We start from the raw sequence: 18,777 nt of genomic DNA, 5'->3' as shown, positions 1-18,777 counted from the left end.
CTACTCCGTGCTTTTGTTATTAATGAAGCACGGAGTAGACTTGAGGGTAAACTCAACAGCTTTAATACTACATTTGTTTCCGATTGCGAGTATTTGTGAGAGGATTTTCCCATAATTATTTATCTGTATGTGTTTTGTGTGTGTGCTTGTCTACACACACACATACAAAACACTCAGTGCTTTATTAATAAAAAAGTATGGAGTAGACTTGAGGGTAGACTCAACATTTTTAATACTACATATGTTTCTGATTATTTGTGAGAGGATTTTCCCATTATTATTTATTTGTACATGTTTTGTGTGTGTGTGTGTGTGTGTGTGTGTGTGTGTCTACACACACACATGCATATATACAATACAGGTAAAGGAAATTACTGTCTCTAGAATGAATGGTTCCCTGTCCTGGCCGCAAAAAGACCGGCAACTTTAAAACTACCCGCAGACATTCTTGGGTACATCCAAGGTGTCATCCACAAATAATAGAGGACCGCAAAATAAAAATCCGCGATTTATCCAGGCGTACTGTACAGTAAAGTATTAATCTTTATCAAATTCCTTTTTTGGAATAGTAGAGGCTGCTGAGGAACTCTGTTCCCCATTTATGTAAGCCAGGGTGATATATTTATCCCTTTAGGTACAACAATCACCCTTCCTCCTTATCTTCTTTGTATGGTGTGATGAAACATTTTTTCTCACAGCTGAACCAGCCTAATCAGCATGTCCTACAAGGCTTACACCAAGGTTTACTTCACATACACAGCTATTGCATCATCTTTTTTCTTCATCTGGCTGACTTTTATATTATGACAGTTGCCTGGTTTTAGTGTAGAGTTAGAAATGAAGGGTTGACCCAAAAATCCTCCTTTCTAGTAAAGCCCATAGCCAGGCAGCTCATATTACCCTTTCTCCCCCCTTGGGTTAGTGGATACATCAGCTGGAACTAAAATGTGGTCCTGGGTTCAGAATGGAGGAGGTAAGCCTTGGTGTTGAGCAGTGGTCCCCAACCTGTGGTTCGCATGTGCCATGGCACCCATGGAACCATATTATGGAGCTCACAAGTGTTTATTAGAAAAGTGTGAAATATTTTGGATTCTTTATCAGAGTGAAACTAATGAAAATATATAACAACTGTGTACGACTTAATACTGTAGTTAGAGAGAGAGAGAGAGAGAAACTTCCATTTGTCCAGAGTCTGTCGTGTACAGGATGTGTGCATTTACCACAGACCAGCCCAGAGAAAGAGCCAGACTTCTCACTGATCCAAGAGTAAATGTAAAAAGTATGTAACTGGTAACAGACTTGTGTAAAACTGCAAATAACTATATATAAATAAATATATATATATATATATATATATATATATATATATATATATATATATATATATATATATATATATATATATATATATATATATATATATATATATATATATATATATATATATATATATATATATATATATATATATATATATATATATATATATATATATGAGATTTTTTTTCTTTTATGTAGTTCCAAAGTTTTGGCACCCTCCACTATTTGCAATGACAATTGTGGCCCAGAGACTACAAAAGGTTGGGGACCACTGGTGTAGAACATGACTATTGCTGGCTCAAATTTCTTTAGACTGACTCTCAAAGAGCTGTTGTAGCACCAAGTAATGCAGAAGAAATGGAGGCCGGTGTAATGAAGAATGAGAGGTTATTAGTATGTCCAATTGGGTTAATGAATCACCGTGATTTGCATACATAAGGAATGGAAGTATATCATAGTACTCCAGTCAACTGCCTGTAAACAATGTGATTTTATTTCCAGATGATGAAGATGTTGATAAACAACTCACCGCAGATAACCTGGCATTAATTGTTGAAAATGCAGCCAGTGAGGACCAGGCAGTTCAGCTTGCAGCAGTCCAGGCAGCCCGTAAACTTCTATCATCTGATAGAAATCCACCTATAGATGATCTGATCCAGTCTGGCATCCTTCCCATACTTGTCAAATGTTTAGAGGGTACTGACAAGTAAGTTGAAGGAAGTGTTATAGTTAACCAAGTAAAAACAAAATGTTAGTTTAAAAAATTGTTCTTAGTTTTTGATGTATACTGTATATAACCTATTGATTCTTGATAATTTTCCCATCATCCTTTGATAATTAATTATCCCCTGTGAGATTGTACAGTACTCTATGTTTATTAAGGTTGCATTGTAGCCAGTACTGTACATGTTAGCAAATGCTAACATGTAGCACCTGCTAAATTTCAGTTAGACATTGTAATTTTTAGTAATTTCTTAAATGTTTGGCTTTGGCTGAAGCTTGATTTTTCTTGATTCCTTCACTGTTAATATTTCTTATACTGTACAGTGCAGTTCTTCTTGATACATTTCTTGAATTATTTTTTTTTATGTACTCTATGGTATCTTTATAATTTATTTAAACATTTCTGGTACTGTACATTTGTTCTATATATTTTGATTCAGTTAAATATAGTACAGTATTTCTTGATACATTTGCTTTCTGTGTCAGTCCACGACAATATATATCACATTTTCATAAGTGTGCTGTATTTTATGATGCCTTGCAATACTTTTATTATTCTGTTGTAAGCATAATTGTATTTTGTGTACACTGCACCTACAGATTTTAAAGTACATATGTTTCTTTGAATGAAATTTAATATTAAGTATACCAAATTAGTTCAGTACACTGCACTGTATTTACTATGTATCTTTCTGATGTAACTATGCTATCTTGACATTTTTTTTTTTTTTTTTATCTTGTTAGTAAGATTAAAGAAGACTTGTCCAGTATAAAGCAATGAGATTTTGGAGGTTTCTTCTTTTACTCCTCAATGATGATCATGATGACATCCACTTGTTTGATTTTCACCTCTATTTCACAAACTCTGTAGTAGTTGCCTTGTATTTTCCTGGGGGCTTTTGTTTTATGGTTCCTAATGCACAGTAATTATTGTCTTTAATTTCTTATAATATTTAGTTTATTTTCCTTGAAAAGATAACAGAAGTATAACGTGAATAGTATGTCTTCCCCGGACAGCCCATCACTACAGTTTGAAGCAGCGTGGGCCCTGACAAACATAGCATCTGGTACATCGAGGCAAACTCAGGCAGTGGTCCACGCTGGTGCTGTTCCTCTATTCCTCAAGCTGCTACACTCGTCAAGCCAGAATGTGTGTGAGCAAGCTGTTTGGGCACTAGGTGAGCATTTATTTTACCTTTATTTATACTCTCTGTGTGTGAGGTAATTTGGAAGCCAGCTGATCATTTTACTATGAGTTAATGAAATAAATTAATATAGTATAAGGTACATTAAGACTTAAGAATCACTGAACACTCACTTTTATCTATACTGTACAGTCATCCCTTGGTTATCGCGATTTACGGTGTCACGCCTCCATCAAAATCTGCACACCTACTGTTATAGCGCGTTTTTCAGGCCGAGAATTTAGTTATCATCCAGTTGCCTCCAGGTGTATTGTTACCCCCTTGCTTCACCTACATCTATTGAGGATAAAATCTTTCATCTACAAATTGACAATAACACATTTGCTGTAATCAGCTGACTAACATCATGGTGCCCGCATGTCACCAAGTTGACCAAACTCTCTCTATCTACAGCTCTGCATCTGTCCATTGAGTCAAATGGAAAATAACATTTATTTTATTGGCCATGGTTAGCAAGAAGGTCTCAAATTTCATCACAGGCTACATTATATGAATGCAAATTGTGTTTAGAGTACATTGATAGTTGGCCACATAGATATGGGTAAAGCTCTTATGAAGATATGATGATGTGGCAAAATATCTCTTTGGATTCTGATTTTTTACCTCATTATCAGTCAGTGTAGGTTTACTTAAGGAATAACAGAATGGGTGAATGGTAAATATATGTAGGGTCACTGACTCGCTCTACAATGGCTTTGTGATTGATAAAGGAGTGCAGCTGAGGTTGTGTGTTGGCTTTGACACCGACTAATGATTAAGACATGATGACCCTGTGTGACTGGAAGAACAAAAGTGTTTTTGTAGGTAGAAGTTGTTAACAAAAACAACAGGTTTCAATTATAGGTTATATTTTAGTTCTAATCTTATGGTAATGAGTAAATAATCATGAACCATGAAGTGTTTGCCAAGGTGTGGTTTGATGCTCAGGTCAGATACCTTTGAAGCTCAACCTTTAGTCTTCTGATCTTCAAGTCAGAGCAAATGTAATAAGACTCATTACTGTGATAATGACCTTTGATTTTAACTATAGATCCAGTGTAAATGGAACCACGAAAAGGTTTCTGAGAGCAGTTATCGTGTAATAAGTAATTATGTGTTTCCACTGATAAAGAAACAACCTCATGCTTATATTGGTTTATGATACTGTATACAGTAACATGTTTATTGATGAATATGATAATACACAGATGCCATGTCTCTACGGATAGGAAGTTACCTATTGATTCTGGGGTCAACGAATCAGTTGTTCTTGGGGTCTATTTCATCTTGGCAGATATTAGTCAGTTTGAGGGTTTTTAGGGAATCAAATATAGGATGTTTAGCATATGCATTATTTTTTCAATACATAAAATGAGATTGATGATGTGAAAATGTCCGATTTTAATTTTGGCTGATGTAATATTTTATGCACTACTCAGGTAATATAATTGGTGATGGGCCTCAACTTAGAGATTATGTCATCTCACTGGGTGTCGTCCAGCCACTGCTCAGCTTCATCAACCCAGAGATACCCATTGGATTTTTACGGAACGTGACGTGGGTTGTTGTTAATCTATGCCGAAACAAAGAACCACCACCTCCTCAACAAACTATAAAAGAGATTTTACCTGCTCTTAATATATTGATACACCACCAAGACACTTCTGTAAGTCTCATCCAAATGTTTTATACTGTAGAATTTATTAATCTGCATTTTTTTACTACAGAATGCTAATATTTGCGTTATTCTTAGATATTATCGTCGTCAATAATAAATGATAAGGTTTGCATTAAAAAAGATCTTCAGGATTTCTTATAGGCATATGCATCATTCAGCTCTATCAATACAGTACTCATAATGACAAACTAAGTTTGACTGAAAGATCTTCACCAGTTAATGTAGGTTATGTTCGGTTCTTGATCACTCTTGTTATTACTTGACAAATGTAAAGACTTAGTCACCTGTGACCATTTGCTATTCTACCAAAGTTATGTGTAGTTAACTGCAGTTTTGAGATATTATTATTATTATTATTATTATTATTATTATTATTATTATTATAATCATTATTGCTATTATTATTATTATTGATATAGTATTACAGTAAACCCTTGATAACTCAAGATTTTATATAATTTGGCACGGCTATACTCTTGGAATCTATTAAAAATAACTCGGGAAATGCAGAGTTAAATAAAATTTTCCTGGAAAATCTCGGCATAATTAGCCACGTGGGTAACTGATTATTACGCATCGCTTCACGCTTGGTCAGTCTCTCCTCACTTTGTCCTCTGCTTGTCCTCTACCTCTTCAAACATCACTGATATGGCAGCTACACCTTCAGGGAGCTATAGGAAGGGAAGAAGCTCAAGTCCCAGAGTCTTCAGGAGAAAAATAAAGTGTTAGACTGAGTTAAGACTAGGGCATCCATGCTTGTGGTTTGTGAGGAGTTTGGAATCAAGTCCAGCAAAATTTATGACAAAAAAGAATTGGGATAGATTTGGAAGCACTCTTTAAGTTTGGAGGACCCTGGCAGCTCAAAAAAAGAGCAGAAAAGGATTAAGCCAGCAGAATTTAGTGACTTAGACCAAGCTGTGTACAAGAGCACACACTCCGTGGCTAGTCAGTTCTCTCGTGTGTGCCACACCGCCCTCCCCTTCTCAGTCCACCTAGTACATGGATGCAGGAAGGGAGGGTGCTGTAACACCCCAATATTTTGGGTTTAAAGTGCACCACTGTATGAAAAATGTCTCCACTATTACAGTAAATCCAATGTCGTAGACTTTATTTAGTTTACAGTGTCATCTCATTTTATCCATATTCCAACGATTTGAATCTTCCAGGCACCCCAACTTTGTCCCCTTTGGTAAAAATTATAATTTAGTCCAGCAATCTGAAAGCAACTCAAGTCATTTATTCGTGTGTCTGACACCAGTAGCGATATAACCTCTTTTTATACAATACTATAATTACTTTGATAAACAATAAGATTGATACATAGCATGTCATAAAATACAATAGCACATGTACAAAAAATAGCACCTTTCACACTCAAACCATCATCTAAGCAATGCCACACAGGCTAGCCAAGCAGTCAACCAGCTGACTGAGGTGTGTGTGTGTGTGTGTGTGCCGTGACGTCACATTGAATGGAGGGAGGTGGGTGAGTTGTTCACGCAGTACAGCTCACTACTTCCCTTACATTCACCTCACACACATATACCTATACTCTTCATTTTTCTTATGTTATTGTTTTATGTTATATTTTCTTTATTTCTAAGCTACATTAGAATATTTTAATTTTTACTCTTTTGCTCTGTATTAAAGTTAACAGTCTAACTAGGGTGGACTATAATATCCTGAGTGATATAAATTATGTGTTTATTTTCATACTCAGACTTGAATTATACATAGAGAAAACAATTATTTTTGTTAAAATTTATTCTTTATTTTGTATAAGTGACCAAATTACAGTAGTATGCATAAGTGCCGCACTGTTTACATAGCATCCCCCCCCCCTTCCTTCACCTGCATCACCTACCATTCCCCTGCCTCACCTACCATTTCCCTGTGCCACCTACCATTCCGCTGTTTCACTTACCGTGTTGCTGTGTCACCCCATGCCTCTGTCGCTTACTACAATGCTTCAGTCTTTGCCTGCAGTGCTGGTAAGTGCTATTTTTTTTAAATTTAGTAATTTACACATATCTGGGCTGATAATGTTTTATTGTTGTATTATTGAAGGGGGAAATGCCTTGATAATTTGGAATTTGCGATAATTCAGCAAGGCCAGAGCCAGATATGTACCGAGTTCTCAGGGGTTTACTGTTTTATGCAGATTAACATTAAGTTGGAGGGAGTATAAAGAGATAACTAATCAGAAAGTTTATATTATATCCAAGAAGAATGTAGGCTCCTGAATACAGTACAGTAAAAGTCCAAAAATCCGGATGCCAGAAATCCGGACCACCCGAAAATCCGGACTTTTCAAAAACGATTTTTTTTTTTTAGCGAGCTTTTGTGTGTATGTGCACATGCGTGATCGCCACAGCGACAACAAGCGACCACGTGGTCACCACTTTAAAACGAGCAATCAAACTGTGACAACATACCGTATATACTCGTCTATAACTCCCTTCGTTTATCAGTCGACCCTGATTTTTTGACCAAGAAATCGTTAATTTATGATATTCCTCGTTTATAGTTTGACCCACGTTTTTGAAGATATTGGAACAACAAAACCTTCAGTAAAAAGGCTCTACGTCCTATAAACTGAGGCTAGCCGTGCATGAAACACAAGTGCTGAAGGCAAATTGTTTACCATTTATTATTACGACACTTTACACTGAAACGCGGGTAGTTTCAACAAAAATATTGTATATTTCCATTCAAGTACAGTGACCCCTCGGTTAACGAACTCAATCCGTTCCAGAAGGTCGTTCGTTAACCGAAAAGTTCGTTAACCGAAACCATTGTTTCAATGGGTTTTTGGGTAATTGGTTCCAGCTCACCGAAAATTTCCTAAATTTAACAAAAATGGTAGAAAAGTTCACTTACTTTGAGGTGTGTATGTAGAAGGCTCCTGGATGATGATGATGATGATGGGAATTACAATGGGGGTGGAGGAGAAGGAAGAAGAGAAGGCATTGGGGTGGAAGAGAAGTCACCCCATGGCACCATTTCACCCATAAAATTTTAGTTCTCTTGGTGTATTTCAAGATTATTTTCTTTAAATCAACACTGTACTGCATTATATATTGCCAATATGTAAAATATATTTCAAAATGACCAATAATTTGCTTGGAAACACAGAAAAAAGCGTTTAGTTGAAGAGATTCTCAAGCAAGATGTTACCTCCAGTGAAAACAGAGAGACTAACACCTGTTTGCTGTGTTAAGAGGCTGGATGCTGCGCTTTAAACTAGTCACTTTACCTTCAATTATGTTCAATAATTGTTAAAATGACTAAAAAATTGAATATTAAACTTTTAAAATTATTGAATAGAATAAACTTCTTGATATTTACTAAAATAGTTAGGAATTTAAGTCCTAGAACCGATTAATGTATTGGCGGACTGATACTAAAGCTGGTTGCCCGGCCAGTGCAAGCGAAAACATGTTGAAGTCGGTTCGTAAGAAATTCGTTAACCGAATTTTTGTTTGTTAACCGAATTGAAGATCCTTATGGAAGGCAGTTCGTTAACCGAAATTTCGTTAACTGAGGCGTTCGTTAAACGAGGTCACTGTATTTATTCAAGTCAATTAGGAGGGAATATTATTGAACTACAACAGTTTTTTAACTAAACCATTCGAAATGCGATTACGGTAACATCTTTTGAACGAAAGAAAGCGAAAGTCATTGTTTTTGTCACGATTTTATCCCACTTTCCACTGTAATACGTATGTAATTTCAGGAAAAATATTACGTTTCCGTGAATGTATTATATCAAACACAGTATGAATAGAATATCATTGTAATATAACAGAATTTTAACCGAGAACTATTAAAAAAACGAGTAACATCTCAAGAACATCGGAAGCTTAGGTAAAGTCTTTTGTTTTTGTCATGTATTTTATCCTATTTTACATTGAAATACGTCACGTTTCTGCAAAACTACTATTTATTTCCGAGAATATATTCATTCAGGCACAGTTTAGGTAAAATATACGTGTGATGTAATAGTTTTCTAACAGAAAACGATTCGAAAAACACGTACCCTCTAGCCCTGTTCAAAGAGAGGACTGGGAGAAGCTGTTTGGTGCTGCAGACGATGACAAGGAAAATGATTTTGATGGATTTTAATGAAAATATTCAGAAATATGGTACCGTAGTATTTATTCAAGTCAATTAGGATAGAATATTATTGTAATACAACAGTTTTTGAACTGAAAACCATTCGAAAAGCTATTACGGTAACATCTTTTGAACGAAAGAAAGCGAAAGTCATTGTTTTCGTTACGATTTTATCCCACTTTCCACTGTAATACGTACGTTCAGCAAAAATATTACATTTCCGTGAATGCATTATATCAAGCACAGTATGAATAGAATACCATTGTAATATAACAATATTTTGAGTCCTACTCTTTCCATTTACAGAGTACTGTACAAGCCCATAATAATGGCTCCTAAAGTAGATAAACTTCGTTGTGTGAAGAGAAAGAAGAACACGTTGAAATTGAGTGACAAACTTGAAATAATTAAGAAACTAGAACGTGGTGTGAGCAATACTGTTCTAATGGAAACATACGACATTCGAATGTCTACAATTTATGATATATAAAAGGCAAAGAATAAAATTTAGAATTCACAGCTTTTTCATTAAAACTGCTCGTTTTGATAAATGAAGCATGCTATATTTGCTAATGAATAAACTATCAAAATGTACCTGTTCATCTCTTCTTTATTCTTCCTTAAATTTGAATTTTAAAAGTACTGCCTGAGAATCCGGAAAATCCGAAAATCCGGACCGACCCAATCCCCAAGCAGTCCAGATTTTTGGACTTCTACTGTAAATGTAAGTAATTTGGATACAGTAAACCCTCGGGACAACCAACTAATTTGCTAAAACCATGTACATTATAGCCAAAATTCCGTTGAAACTGAGTGTCTGATAATCCCTCAATGAGATGTAAATAATCCATTAGCCAGTGGGAAAGTCCAAGAGGCCACGCTGATTTCTAAGTTTAAATGCAGTGCCCGTGCTGTAAACTGTCATAGCCTCCACTGAGCTCTGCCAGTGCCGAGTGCATGTAACAGATAGCATTGTTAGTAATATATCTCCATTGATCACTCCATTGTAAGATGATTTGCTGAAACCTCTCTCTCAAAGAATGCATCCTGAGGTTTCAAGGGGGTATTACTGTACATGTTGAAATGCCTATACTGGGAAAAATTCCTCATTATTAAATGTTTCATTATAAGTCACTTTTCTCTGGAACACAGCCCCAATGTATAATGAGGACCCCTTTATTAAAAAAACCAAAAAAACAAAAATTGGAATGTTGGTGTCTGTAGTTTTAATAATAATAAACTCATGTTGATGTTGACTACTGTGACCAGTTTTTGTTTTTTCATGGAATGTAATCAACTTGTATCCTTCATCAGATTCTGGTGGACACAGTTTGGGCACTGAGCTACCTGACTGATGGGGGTAACAATAATATTCAGTTGGTTATAGACAGTGGTGTTGTGCCTAAGCTTATACCACTTCTATCTCATAAAGAGGTTAAGGTATGTCTCTTATGTTTTTGAGTCAGTCATCTAGATTCTTCTGAAGTTAAAGTTGAGAAAAAAAATTTATACATGTATTTAAGTTAGTTTGTGTTCATAATTATGTGGATATTGTCGTTTGTTTATATTTACAGTATTATTTTTTAGTTAGTGCTGATAGTGATCATACGAAATGAACTGCATTAAATCCTTCAAAATAATTACTGTATATTCCCATGAACAGGTCCAAACAGCAGCCTTGAGAGCCGTGGGTAATATTGTGACTGGCACTGATGATCAGACGCAAGTAGTCCTCAACTGTGGTGCACTGTTTCACTTCCCAGCTCTCCTCTCACACCAGAAGGAGAAAATTAATAAGGTTTGTGATTAATACTGTACTAAAAAATCAGTAAACTTTGTAATTTGTATTAAATTCATGTGATTAATACAAAGAAATCATTATACACCTTATAATTTATATAAAATTCATTCTGTTAACGTAACCCCTTCACTACAGGGACACCACTTTTAATATTTTGTTTGTTTGGCTAATGCCAGATGAGTTTATGGAGCACAGAGGGGGACGTTTGTGCATAAGTGGTTAGATTAACTGAAATGGAATGCTGACAAGCAAAGTCAATTTCTCAATGAAGTCTAAATGAACCTTTGATTGAAAGTAGACCACATATAGATTCAAAGTAAGCCAAATAAGTTGCTTGTATATTTTGGCCTTCAGAGAGCTAAAAGCTTGTATTCCCTTCTCAGTGTTTAACATGTCAGTGAACCATGGTATGTTGTTTCCAAGTTTAACTTGATACTTACTTCATTGTCTGCTTCACTGCTTTCAACTACAGGCAGTGCCCGAGTTATGAACGCCTGACCCATGAACACCCGCACTTACAAATAGGATCCCAATCTGTATATTCATCACAAAAATTTGGCACTAAAATCTCATTTTTCACATTACTTTATATTGATTAATGTCAATTTATTTACAGTATTTACATTATTTGTTACGTATGGGATATTACAGGTACTGTATTTTTTTGTTTTGCTTTTTGTTTTATGGGCAGGGTTGTGCTTAAACTAACTTTACCTATGGAATTAACACTTTCGACTTACGAACAGATCGACTTATGAACAGGGTCCTGGAACGTAACCCAATTAGATACTTGATGATGACTGTTTTTCCAGCTTGGAAGTTTCAGCATTTTGTCTTTCCAGTCTACTATGTTTTGATATACACAAGTACAGTGATCTCTCCTTTAGCCGGAACAATTGGTGTGGAGCACTTCTGGGAATGAGAGATTTCCGGGAATGAGACGACTCTCAGCTGGAAAAATTCTCTCATCCCCAGAATTTTCTGGGTAACGGAAAAATATTCTCGGAAGTTCCAGAATGATGCATTATTTCTTCTCGCAAAGTCAGAGAAATTCCCTCATCCCCGGAATTTTCTGGGTAACAGAAAAATATTCTTGGAAGTTCCAGAAATTTCGTATTACATTATCACTCGAACTCAGAAAAATATCCCCCATCCCCGAAATTTTCTGGGTACCGGAAAATTTTTCTCAGAATGTACGGAAAATGACCCTGATTTTCATCTCAAACCCGGAACAAAAATCCCTCTTCCCTGGAATTTTCCCTTGAAAAATCGTTACCAAAACCAGAAAATTCCAGCTTTGGGAATGATTTTCCAAGAGAAATTTCAATTCCGGGTTTGAGGGATTCCGGCTAATGGAGATATTATTTATACAGACACTTCTGGTTATGGATGGATTCTGTTCCAGGAGGTTATCTATAAGCCAAATTATCTGTACACCGAAAGTGATCCTCACAAAGGTAATCATTGAACACACGTGGTACACATAATGTACTGTACAGTGATCACCTCGGTTAACGAAAAAAATTTGGTTAATGAATTCCTTACGAATTTTTCCCAACATGTTTTCGCCTGCTTTCGCCTGCTCACCAGCTGTATTATTAGTCCGCCAATACAGAAATTGGTTTTAGGGCTTAAATTCGTTACCATTTGAATAAATATCAAGAAGGTTGTATTATTCAATAATTTTCCAAGTCTTATATTAAAGTTTTAGTCATTTTAACAATTATTTAACATAATTGAAGTACAGGGAACTAGTTTTTAGCGCGCCAAACAGCCACTTGACTCACCCAGAATGGCGTCAGTTTGTGTGTCTGCTCAGTGGAGGAAGCATCTTGCTTGAGACTCTCTTGAACATAAACTATTTTTACGTTTTTACAGCACAATTATTGATCATTCTGAAATTTATTTTACATATTGACAATATATAATGCAGTACAGTGTTGATTTAAAGAAAATAATCTTGAATTACACCAACTGAACTTAAAATTTTATGGGTGAAATGGCTGCATGAAGCATGGGGTGACTTCTCTTCCACCCCACTGCCTTCTCTTCTCCCTTCTCCTCCACCCCCACTTCTAATTCCCATTATCATCTTCAACCAGGAGCCTTCTACATGCACACCTCAAAGTAAGTGTACTTTACTGCATTTATTTTTAGTTTGTATGTATTTTTCGGTGAGCTGGAACCAATTACCCAAAATCCCATTGAAACAAAGGTTTCGGTTAACGAAATTTTCGGTTAATGAACGACCTTCTGGAACGAATTGTGTTCATTATCCGAGGGACCACTGTGTGTATGTATGTACATATATATATATATATATATATATATATATATATATATATATATATATATATATATATATATATATATATATATATATATATATATATATATATATATATATATATATATATATATATATATATATATATATATATATATATATATATATATATATATATATACACACAGTATATTTTATTTTATTTTTTTTCCTCTCTGCAGTACGTAGGTGCTGTGAGAACCAGAAAATTCTCATTGTAAAGTACAGTAATTTTAGCTTCTCTTTTATATTGACCTGACAGGAAGCAGTTTGGTTCCTGAGTAACATCACAGCAGGGAACAAGCAGCAGGTACAGGCAGTAATTGATGCTGGTCTCATCCCCATGATAATAACACAGCTAACGAAAGGAGAATTTCAAACTCAGAAGGAGGCAGCATGGGCCATCAGTAACCTTACCATCTCGGGTAGTAAACAGCAGGTTTGTACAAAATGGACAATGTTGACATACATTCCCCAATACATACTGCTTTCCACTTGTGTACCATCCAGCTTTGTACTCCTGTAGTAACCATCCCGTGTAGAATAATACAATCTCATTGCCCTCCTCATATACTTTCATATATTTGCCTAATTTTATTTTCAAGTTCTTGGATTGATTTTTTCACTAGCATTGAGTTATGGATATTTGCATTACTGGAATCTAAAAAACGTGGAACAAGTTTCGAGATCCAGAATAAATGTACATTAACATAAAATCATCAAGAAGATTCTAGATATAAAAAAATGGGGGTTAATAATAAATTTTGTCTACCTCCAATATTTCACTAAACACAAAATGAAATATATAAATCTATATATAGTACTGTACAAAAACATTTAAACAATATGGCATACAGTATACAGTATTAAAAATGTTAGAGCCATTTTTGCTGACAGGGATAGTACAGGAATGCACCATCTTGTCAAGTGCCGTTCTCTGCAGTTTCACACATGTAGAATTTGTACTACAGCACAATATTTTTTTATTGTTTAATCAAATTTCTTTTATATTGAATATTACATGACCTTTAGAAGTATTTTGAATGATATTTTATCAAGTCGAAGGGAGAGACATAAGTGTGTCTCGCTTTTGCTTTTTTTTTTGCTTTTTTTTATTATTATTATTATTATTATTATTATTATTATTATTATTATTATTATTAATATTATTAATATTATTATGGGGATTAGCCCACCCGGGCACAGATCACTGACCCACATTGGGGCCTGGGGGACGAAAATTTAATTATAATTAGTTCATAGTAAATAAAATTTATAATAAAAAAAGAAATCAAATAATAATAACAACAATAATAATAATAATAATAACCAAACCGATAATACTAATAATAATGAAGAACCATAAAGAAATAAAAAAAAATTAAAAAAGATCAATAGTGAGAAATGATATATGTATGTTGTGTTCTCAAAGTAAGAGAAACAATTGAGACCCTGCAATTGTGTGTAAATGAGGCAGAAAATCAGATCAGCAACCTGGGACTTAGTCTCAATTTTTGTGATGCTATATGGCAGTAGAGTCTACCATTACACAACACATTATGCTTCCAATATCTTCCCAGGCGGTAGTACCTCCCTGTTTGATAGCTGCCTACTACATTTACTCATTCTTCTTTTGGATTCACTCCTAAAATACAGGGGGCCCCCTGAAATTTGCGTGGGTTAGGTTAGGGGGGGGCAGATTTTTACTTGTGTACAAAGAAATGTATATTCCCTTTTATGTGTTTGCCCTGAGGACAATTATTTATTTTGCCTGTATAATGTATATATGTGTGTGTGTGTGTGTAGACACACTCACAAAACTGACAAATAATAATAATAATAATGAGAAAATTCTCTCACAAATAATCAGAAACAAATTTATTAAATATGTGGCAGTCTACCCTCAAGTTCATGCTTTACTCATAAAGTAATAAAGCACAGACCTGAGGGTAGACTCACATTTTTAATCAATTTGTTTTTGATTATTTGTGACAGTATTTTCCATTAGTTATTTATTTGTACGTGTTTTGTGTGTGTGTGTTTACACACACACACACGCACACATATTTACAAAACAGTTAAAGGAAATTACTGTCTGTAGAACGAATGGCTCCCTGTCCCAGTCGTGAAAATGCCGGCAACTTTAAAACTACCCACAGTCATTCTTGGGTAGATCCAGGGCGTCATTCAAGAATAATAGAGGACTGCGGAATAAAAATCCGCGAACTTGGCGGGCCCCCTGTAACTATTTACTGTGGAATGTTTTCAAAGACTGATCAGTCTCAAATACTGTATGGGTAAAGCAAAGGTAAAGAGTATAATAACTTATTTTAATTAAGTTAAACTATTGACAAAACAGATTTGAAGGTCTGCTCATTATGAAAATTTTTCCATTGACCAAAACATAACACCATTATTCATTTGAAATATCCTATAATTAAATCAGTTACAATATTCAGTGCTGAACCTAATGGAGCAGGAACACTATAATACAAGTGAAGACAGTTCACACAATGCAAATAACAATGTACTCATCACTATGGAGGAGAAGTGAGACCCACACCCAGCATCCATACTGTCCACAATATGACTGACTTTTACCGGGTGGTTAACCCAACACCAAATTTCGAATGACTGAGTCAAAGTATTAACAAAACCTTCAATTCATCCAAAATGGTCAGTAAGATTGTCCAGTATGGCAGTGCTTTGCAGACCCCATCACCTTTTCGTCCTTAATCAATAGATGGCAACATCTACCAGAAAACATTGTGGTCCGTTGCTTATTACATAGACAGATGGATACACATATTTAATACATAAACTTGAGGAATAAATATAACATCTTACAAAAACAATACAATACAGTAGAATGTCGATAAAACACAAGATATGTTACAAGAGGGGTCGCTTTAAACCGAATTCGCACTAAATCAAAGTGTTGTTTCAATGGAATAATTTAGTTTGGCACTTGAGAGAAACAAAATACTAAAAAGATTAAGAGTCTACCCAGATGCACCTCAGCCCATCTCCTAGAATAAACAAAACATTGTTTTTTGTAGTATTATGTTAAAACAAACACTCATAAATCAACACAGCTAAAATTATGGAATGTGAAATGGTCTGTTTACTAGCTATCAGCTGATGTGAAGATTGGGGAGGGGGGGGGTGAGGTGATATGTTTGACAGTTGATGCCAAGGTCTAGTGCTTATTTACTTATTTGCCCTTAAGAGTGTCTTTAAGTTTTTCTCTTATAAAATGTCACTGAACTGTCATGTTCTACAGTAATTAATTTTATTACAAAGGGCTAAAAAAAAATTTATCCTGTGCAAACTATATGACGTTTACATTCAAATTATTCGCTGTCTTGCAAGGATTCTAGCAATACAGATTATATTCTAACTTTAGTCTGTGATATTATATAAGATAAAATCTGTAAGCCTATAACCACCCAACCCTGTCTGGGAAGATGGTGTGGGGGTGACAGCAGTGACACGTTTGACAGTTGGGGCCGAAGGTCTAGTGAAGTATTCATATGTTTATTTATGTCCTTTAGATTAAGGTTTTGTTTATAAAATGTCACAGAAGTGACAGGGGAGAATATAATTTACATTGCTGGAATTCTTTTAGGATAGTGATTAATTTGAATATGAAAATGCTATAGTTCACATTAGACATACAAATTTTAGTTTTAATTAGGAAACTTATTACAAATGGCTAAAAAATTTATCACGTGTGCAAAATATATGACGTTTATATTCAAATTATTCGCTGTCTTGCAAGGATTCTAGCAATGCAAATTATATTCTCCTAACTTTAGTCTATGATATTATATAAGATAAAAACTGTAAGCCTATAACCACCAAGCCCTGGCTGGGAAGATGGGGGAGAGGGAGGGAGGGAAGGGAAGTGACATGTTTGACAGTTGTGCCGAAGGTGTAGTGAAGTATTTATTTGTTTATTCGTGTCCTTTAGATTGAGTTTTCGTTTTTTGCTTATAAAATGTCACGGAAGTTTCATAATAGTAATAATAGAAGCTGATCTTTTGTTTTTCAAAAGTACTAGTTCTTCTGAAGAATTTCACTAGTGCTCAAAATACTACAGCTACAAAGTCAAAGACTAAAGAATAAAACGAAATTCTGTATGTACTACAGTAAAAGATCACCAGAAGTGACAGTTCGACTTAGATCATTCATATACAGAGTACCCTTAAATTTTAATACTTCGTAAACCCTCTAATACTCCATCACTGTACCCTGTTCAGGATTATAAAAAAGTCTAATTTGTTTGTTAAAGGCCTCCACAGAAGTCAGCTGCTTTATGGATGCAGGCAATCAATTATACAATTTGGGTGCTGTATAGGAAAAGGATCGAACAGCAAAAGAACATTCCCGTAGTGCACCTCCATTATTATTAAGAATTTTTTTTTTTTACCTTGACTGCTTCCTCCAAAAAATATAAAAGACGTATAAGATATATAATGGCAGGCTGTTAGGTCTCACATCCTGCATTTTCTTAATATTTATAACATATCTGTGCTGTTGTCCTCATCATGTTATGCTAGTAGGGACTGTCTGCATCCCATGGCAGAGAAGAAGTCCTTAAATATTAACAGAATGTAGTGTATGTGAATTTTACACTGAATTTTAATTTCAGGTTGCATATCTTGTAAGTGAAGGTGTAATTCATCCATTCTGCAACTTATTGACCTGTAAGGATACCCAGGTCATTCAGGTAGTGCTTGATGGCATTTCCAACATCCTCAACCGAGCAGGAGAAGATGTTGAATTGGTGGCAAATATGATAGAGGAATGTGGTGGTAAGCATCCATTATTTAGAAGTGATTTGCACTAAAATATTTATGAAATTATATGACATTGTGAGCTATTTTCAGGCCCTATACAATAAAATATATCTTCTTTGTTGCAGGTCTAGATAAGATTGAATTCCTCCAGAACCACGAAAATGTAGAGATATACAAGTTGGCATATAGCATTATTGAGAGATATTTCTCAGAAGATGTAAGTATTATAACTTGGGTGAGTTAATATCATCCTCTACATAACTAACACTTGACATGCATGTATGTTATAATGCCAATGTTATGTCTATATTTTTCACTTTTGCAAGCTATTTCCTGCATGATGCAGGATGGCCTAAATGAAGACCAACACAGACATTCCCATCATTCTTTTAACTGCCATAAAAAAGTATGGGCTTATACATGATAGTGATAATGTGTACAAGAAGATAACTCAATTCACTTGGCATAGTAAGGAGAGGATTTCTGAGATGGTTTGAACATATGAGAAAGATACCAGATGACAGGATGTTAAGAGGATATAAAGTGGCGTTGTAATATGTACAATCAAAGACAAAAGTTGTGTAGCGGTTTTGTCCGAAGACTAAATATAACTCGTGAAACATTATGAGAGGTCCCTACCACAAGGCAGAGCGCACCAAAAGTTTAGCCCTACGGCATATGTTTTCACCAAATTTCATGACACGACTTTTGTCTTTCATTGTACACGTATTTAGTGAGAGGACCACCTAATTCATGATAGGGAAAGATAAATCAATAAATTATGGAGAGAACAGAGCAGGAAATAAGAGAACAAAGGAGATCTGTAG

At 35.0% G+C, this 18,777-nt stretch overlaps 1 protein-coding gene across 3 annotated transcripts in view; it reads left to right on the top strand.

The window, feature by feature from the left end:
• LOC121858341 (importin subunit alpha-4-like) overlaps window positions 1-18,777 on the top strand; it is a 31,250-nt gene that overhangs the window by 7,003 nt on the left and 5,470 nt on the right. For 2 of the 3 annotated variants that reach the window (XM_042354743.1, XM_042354745.1), the window contains exons 3-10: window positions 1,822-2,026; window positions 3,043-3,221; window positions 4,667-4,893; window positions 10,336-10,461; window positions 10,685-10,819; window positions 13,411-13,587; window positions 17,803-17,965; window positions 18,076-18,167. In XM_042354743.1, coding sequence (XP_042210677.1) covers window positions 1,822-2,026; window positions 3,043-3,221; window positions 4,667-4,893; window positions 10,336-10,461; window positions 10,685-10,819; window positions 13,411-13,587; window positions 17,803-17,965; window positions 18,076-18,167 — 1,304 coding nt within the window. The remainder of the gene's footprint in view (window positions 1-1,821; window positions 2,027-3,042; window positions 3,222-4,666; window positions 4,894-10,335; window positions 10,462-10,684; window positions 10,820-13,410; window positions 13,588-17,802; window positions 17,966-18,075; window positions 18,168-18,777) is intronic. The other variant, XM_042354744.1, reaches the window with a different exon arrangement.

Source organism: Homarus americanus, unplaced genomic scaffold (assembly GCF_018991925.1).
Source record: "Homarus americanus isolate GMGI-L3 unplaced genomic scaffold, GMGI_Hamer_2.0 scaffold57980, whole genome shotgun sequence".
Lineage (NCBI taxonomy): Eukaryota > Metazoa > Arthropoda > Malacostraca > Decapoda > Nephropidae > Homarus > Homarus americanus.
Note: the sequence above shows the minus strand (reverse complement) of the source record. Positions and strands in the feature narration are given on the sequence as shown.